Consider the following 6676-nt stretch of genomic DNA (forward strand, 5'->3'; position numbering starts at 1 on the left):
CCTGTCCATTAACATTTGGATCTTTTGGATCCATCTGAAAGTCGGGGTCCATTCACACCCCTATTTGTTATTTGTGATGGGAAGGAGCCTCTTGCTAGTACAGCATTCTCATATAAACCCTTTCTTTTAGAGAGAATTTCCAACAATACGTTGAAACATGTACTAATGGTACAAACCCCTACATTTATAATTGGAATCTCAATGTTAATATTCAGTTCTGTAAATAGGGGTGCTAGTAGGACACTGTGGAGGGCAGCGTCCCTCGGACTCCCAATCCCTATGTACTGGTAGTGGCAATCACAGGGACAGCGCCCTCTATTCATTCTTCTTTTGCAATCTCGAGGGTGCTGCCCTATAGGGTAATAAGATTGATTTTGTCTTACTAACATCTCACTAATGACGTGAATTCATGTCACTAATGACGTGAATCACTAGTGACATGTCAGGTAAGAAATGTGTAAGATGACGGGGCAATCCAGGATAGTTAAGTGCCTTGCCTCGCCAACTATACAATCTCTATTATTCAATTAGTGACCCGAGAAAAAAAAAAAGGTAAGTGATACATTCTCCCCCTTTTCTTCCCCAGCCAACCCCCTCTTGTCTGTTTAAGACGCCACTTTTTACACTAGAAGGGGATTGACCATGGAGAAAAAGAGGTGAATAGGATTGGTGACACAGAGAATTTTATTTTCAGGTTGAGTCTCCAGCTCAATTGATCAGGGCTTTGTTATTCAACCTTGAGGTCGGATTATAAATCCTAGTTTTACTTAGAAAAAAAAAGGAAACATTGACACCATCAGATGAAAAGTAAATGGGACTAAACAGCTTCTAGATCGAGGTCCTTAAGGCTGAACTTTTAAAAGTTGAGTGTAGCTCAATCGGTCAAGGCTTTGTTCTTCAACCTTGAGGCTGAACTTTAACCCCCAGTTTTACTTTGAAACAATGGAAATATAGAAGGTGGCTCACATCAGACTAAAAGTAAATGAGACAAACAGCTTCCTGAAGACTTTGGTACCATGATTTATCCATTTTATTTTAATGTTGAGTCTCTAGCTCAATTGGTTGAAGCTTTGTTCTTTCAACCTTGAGGTCGGACTTTATATCCCAACTTGACTTTAAAAAACAAGGAATTATCGGTGGCCGTTCATATCAGACGAAATCGGCGGTGGGGACTACCCGATCATTTTTATCCATAGTGGGGTCCACCATATCATTTTTCCACTGTTTTCACCATCTCGGCCTGGCCCATTTCTTTGTTTAAAACCCTCTCTTTTTACTTGTTATTCTTAAACCAAGTGAATCATATGTTCCTTAACTTCTACAATTTTCCGATGAGTCCGATTGTTAACCGAGTTCCACTCCCAGTCCGAGTCATTGCCGAGTCGACCGTCTCTCCTCCTCCAGAGCCCGCCATGCTCGAAACTTCTTATAGTATAAAGCTCTCTTTCTTCGACCTTCATTGGATCCCCCTCCAACCAGTCAAAAGACTTCTCTTCTATGAAACGAGCTCGTCTTTCTCGCCTTTACTCATTCAAAACATGAAGAATTCTCTCTCGTCAGCACTCGGACGTTACCGCCCACTCGCAGGGAAACTCGTCTACTCGCCCGAGTCAACCGAGTTAGAGATCGAATGCCGAGAAGGTGACGGTGTCGTCTTTCTCGAGGCCGAGTCCGAAGGAGATTTCCACCGTTTGGCCAGAGATGATGTGCATGACGCGGCCACGTTTGGAGCTTTGGTGCCAAACTTGGAGACAACAAAACTGCCTTCACGGCTGCTGTCCGTACAGGTGACCATAGACATAGTTAGCAAAACACCAGCTCGGGTTTTTTTTGAGGAAACTTTTTAAACACTCACTCACTTTGTTAAAAAAGTACGGTATGGCCCCCACCATAGGATTATCCAAACCGTTCATTAGATGGGCCACATCCTAAATACGTTGTGACCCAACAATCATCTCCATAGGTTGATCCTAACCCTCCGATCTATAGAGGGACTGGATATTAGAGGGTTGATCCTAACCCTCCGATCTATAGAGGGACTGGATATTAGAGGGTTGATCCTAACCCTCTATAGATTGGAAGGTTAGGATCGACCTATGGAAATGATTTTTGAGGCACAACCTATCTAAGTGTGGCCCATCTAATGGACGGTTTGGATATGGTGCGGTCCATACCGTATTTTTTAATAAAGTGAGGAGTGTGATCATCAAAATGCGGTAGTGGTGATATCATTTCCCTATTTAAAATTGGGAAGTGATAAATACACCCCTTTTGATTATTTGGGACACCCAGCTGCAATGTATTTATAACTGCAAAGGGGCTGTTGTACTTCACATGGGAAGGATTCAACGGACTTTGATTGCCAACTTACACTGCAGCTGGGTGTCCCAAGCATGGTTTAGAATTTCGATTTCGGTACCGGTTTCGGACTTCCCAAAAATCAAAACTTCGGTCGAAATTTGGTAATAATTTAAAAAGAAGATTTAATTGATTTCGAAATTTTCGACCGAAAATTGGTAAGGGCGGAAATTCGGAATTTCGGGAAATTTCGGTTTCGGTCTCTAACCATGGTCCCAAGAACTGAAAAGGGGCGGATATATCATTTCCCCTTTGTTTTTTTCCATTATTTTACTACCTTTTTTTATATAATAACATAATAAACTCGAATTTTTGCTGAATCACGTTTTGCTAACTATGCAGGTGACCCGCTTCGTCGGTGTCGGAGTGGCCGTCGGATTATGTGTCCATCACTGTGCAGTAGATGGGAACGCCATGTGGCGTTTCGTGAAGTCATGGGCGGATATCTGCAAGAGTGGGGATCATACAGTGGGCCCCAGGGTGTTGTGGGACCGGTCCCCTATTAGGGGCTCTTTCGGGCTTATGATCTCCAAGTTTTATCTGGAGATGCTTGCTCCATCTTTACCGAAGGTACGTCGCTGGGCCCACAATGCATCATGTTAACATACGGTCGAATGCCCACCAAGGTGGGCCCTATTGTGGAGATGGCATAACCTAAATATCATGTCGATCGAACGGCAATAGCTCTGATAGCATGTGAAACAAACAAGTACTGCAAAAGCTTAAATAACACCAACTCTAAGTCTCTAACTTTTAGAGTAACTGGTTGTTTCACCAGAGGGAGAGAATTGAGAGGGCATAGAGAGGGTGAGAAGGTTCCGAAAAATAAGGAAAACAAAAACTTTATTTTGCTCTATTTTAGTTGCCAATCCCAATCCCTAGGGAATAGTCCCGCCCTACAAAGTGGGGTGGGGATACCCTATGGCTAAAAATAAATAAAAAATCCCAATCCCACCCTCACTCTTAGTTCTCTCCCTCTTCCACTCTCTCTACCCTTGTATCAACACTTGGGGCACGTTTGGCTAGCTGCCATGATTTTTTTTAATGATAAATCAGTGTCTCAAGTGAGGGTGAAGCGGCTAAATTCTATAAGGAAACAAAAATCAGGAAAGTAGTGTCTCAAGTGATGAGAAGTGGCTAAAAATCACGAAACAAAAAACTCTACTCCAATGAGGGTAGACTTTTTCTTGATTTTCAGCCGATTCTCAAACTTATCTCAATCGTGTCCTCTCAAATGTCTCTTCTCCTACCGCCCTACCACTTGAGGCACTGATTTATCACCAAAAAAAAAAATGCGGCATCCTACTTCACCTTAGTAAGCTAATATTCCATAGCTAATATTCTATGAAAAAAAAAAATTATGGTTGTCAAAACATGGCCTAAAACTTATCCAAGCAGCACAGCCAATCCCAAGAACAGATTATCCAAGGATTTCTACCCCCATCGTGAGCAGCCCATCACATAATTGCCATGCCAGTTTGATGGTGCATTCGAATTGAATTTTAGGTATAATTAATTGAGATTTTATATGGCGTAAGCCCTTATAGTCCCTTATTTTTCAAAATGTACTTTATAGACCACACTATAGGATGATCCAAACCGTCCATGTGATAGGCCATAACGTAGGTCATTTCCATAGGATGATCCTAGCCCTCCGATCTGTAGAGAGGTTTCCATAATATGCAGTTCCTCTACAGATCGGAGGGTTGGTATCATCCTATAGAAATGATTTTTTGGTTTCAACCTATTTACAGTATGGCCCATCACATGGACGGTTTGGATCATCCTATAGTGTGGTCCGTAAAGTATTTTTTGGAAAATAAGGGACTATAAGGGCTTACACCGTATAAAATCTCTATTTGATGTGTATATTTTCAAATATTTCCTATTTTCTGATCGAAAGCTTACACACAAATTTCACCGGAATTCCAATTAGATTTCGCACCCAAATCAGACTTACTAGTCTTCTTCTTTTTTTTGTTTGAATTGCAAGACTTACTAATCTTCATTACTCTATTACTAGCATTATGTCATTAAACTGATCAAATCAACAGTTGACACTCACGACCTTTAGTGATCATGATCCAACCCAACTAATGCGAAGAACATTCATCCTAACTCCGGCCAACATTCGCTCATTGAAAGCACGAGTTTCACATAGCAACAATCATAACATCTCTACAGTCTCAACATTTGTGGCCGTGTCCACGCACGCTTGGATATGTAGCAATCGGGCGAGAAGATTGGAAGATAACGAAGAAAGTTGCCTCCTCTTTCTAGTTGATTGTCGACCGCATCTTGATCCTCCATTGGAAGAAGGATTCTTTGCTAATTGTGTAAGGCCATGTCTCCTTCGAGCCAAGGGCTTCCAGTTATTAGGCGAAGATGGGTTCATTTACTCTACCATGGCGATCCAACGGGCTGTCCATGAGGTTATATCAGATCCTCTAAGAGATTGTAAGAATTGGATAGACTATCCTTTTGGACTTCCACCATCCTTTATGACTGTATCCTCTTCGCCGAGGTTTAAGATTTATGAGACGGATTTTGGGTCTGGAAGGCCTAGGAGGGTGGAGTTGGTTTCGATGAACAGCGAAGGATCTGTGGTTCTAGCAGATGCGAGAGACGAAGAAGGGGGACTTCAGGTTTCCATAGCTCTTTCTCCTACTCACATGGACATGTTTACCTCCCTCTTCCTAGATGTTTAGAAGTAACTGTTGTTTTATTAAAGGAATTAGTAAATAACCAATACAACCTACTTCATCTGTTCACTAAACGTTATAAATGGTTGAAAGGAAATCACGCCCATCATTGGACGTTTGGTCACTGGATAGATGAGATGTAAGACAAAGTTACAAGATCATCCATCTCTTTGCACCATGTTAGAAGGTAGGCCAACAGTGAGGCTGATAGGCTACAGATAGCTTGGGAGGGTAGCTGGAGGGTAAAACATGAAAATCTTTGATTTTCTTCCACCTTGATAGTTTTGTGTGTTGTATTGTTTCTCTTTCATTTCCCCTTTGTTGTGTTCTTGTATTGATAATCTTGATCTTCGAGGTTCTTTTCTTCATTCATTAATTCAACTCTTTGCCATTAAAATAAATTAGGGTGCCACACTTGATATTCGATCCAACAGCCAATTTTATGATGCTGTCCTTGGATCAAACTCCAACGGTGAGGACTATGTCGTACCCCCATTATACGCAGCTATGTGCGTACGTATGTCATATAAGATATTAGAGAGTATTAATTATCAGATAGGTATTTTCGATTACGCCTACCTTTAGTCATGTAGAAGTGTAGAACTTCCTTCGTTCAACTCTTTGTCATTGCTCTGCCCTTGTTAAGTACAACTTCTATACCAGTTTGTCTGGAAAGAAAAAAATCTGGCAACCTCCTATTGCTATTGTCAGGGCGAGAGTGTGCTACTGCTGCCCTACCTACATCTGTCATTAGAGCCGTTGCCACTGCCATGCCGAATTCCATGACGGTTTGAACCACATTACTGATGCCGAATTCCATGACGGTTTGAACCACATTACTGTAGGGACTGAAGAATTTTTCTCATGTGATTAGATATAGTACGTACTTTGAACAACATTATTGTTCTCCTATATGTACTTAGAACAACATTTCTTAAGAAGGTGCTTATATTTTATAGGAAGATGGTAAATTCGCACCCCCTATAGGATAATCCACACCCCTTATGATGTGAATTGTGGCAGACTTGAACAATTTTTGACGTCAAATTACGTTAAAAGGGGTGCGAATTATCCTATGGGGGTGCAAATTTATCATCACCCTATTTTATATCACGGATTTTTATATAAAGTACTAAAAATAATAGAGTAAATTATCAGCATAGGAGTAGCGTTGGTTAGCAATAAGATATGGGCTTTGTTAACATGTTCCCAATGCACTCGTTAAGGTGCATTGGGAACATGTTTTTACTCACGTTCCGACGATGTTTTGAGATTTTCATAACCCTTTTAAGACTTTTTGGATGGAAGATTATAGGAATGGAGGCTGATGTTGGGGGAAATTACGGATTACGGGAGCCTTTTAAAACAAGAACAAAACACTGGCTAATCTTCAAAATCAGGTGGTCAAAAGACCCTGATACCCTTCCTCCTTTTTCATTACTGCCTATTAAATTGACACGCTTCACGAGGATTCTTTTGGTTCTTTTGAATGCATATTTAAACCGAAAGAACCTTGGTCCGTTTCTATCTTGGCCGTCGGGAATAGCTAGAGATTGATGGATGCTCGACACGTGTTGAAAAACTTAAACTTTTTGGAATGCTAACGTTATTGAATA

The 6676-nt window shown here is 41.1% G+C and overlaps 1 protein-coding gene across 1 annotated transcript; it reads left to right on the forward strand.

Moving 5' to 3' along the window:
• Positions 1–1275: 1275 nt before the first annotated feature.
• On the forward strand, positions 1276–5184 carry LOC143848405 (phenolic glucoside malonyltransferase 2-like). Its single transcript, XM_077357348.1, has 3 exons — positions 1276–1787; positions 2701–2928; positions 4413–5184. Exons 1-3 carry the CDS (start codon positions 1305–1307, stop codon positions 5064–5066), a joined length of 1365 nt encoding a protein of 454 aa, XP_077213463.1. The 5' UTR covers positions 1276–1304; the 3' UTR covers positions 5067–5184.
• Positions 5185–6676: the final 1492 nt, after the last annotated feature.

The sequence above is a fragment of the Tasmannia lanceolata genome, unplaced genomic scaffold (assembly GCF_043159265.1).
Source record: "Tasmannia lanceolata isolate RefF3 unplaced genomic scaffold, GAP_Taslan_0.1 ptg000016l, whole genome shotgun sequence".
Taxonomy (NCBI): Eukaryota; Viridiplantae; Streptophyta; class Magnoliopsida; order Canellales; family Winteraceae; genus Tasmannia; species Tasmannia lanceolata.

What these genes read in the sequence shown, in the direction of transcription:
- LOC143848405 (XM_077357348.1), top strand. Translation starts at nt 1,305, where the DNA reads ATGTTCCTTAACTTCTACAATTTTCCGATGAGTCCGATTGTTAACCGA. An exon ending in CACGGCTGCTGTCCGTACAG is followed by an intron (nt 1,788 to 2,700) that starts GTGACCATAGAC and finishes CTAACTATGCAG; the next exon opens with GTGACCCGCTTCGTCGGTGT. An exon ending in TTGCTCCATCTTTACCGAAG is followed by an intron (nt 2,929 to 4,412) that starts GTACGTCGCTGG and finishes TCAAATCAACAG; the next exon opens with TTGACACTCACGACCTTTAG.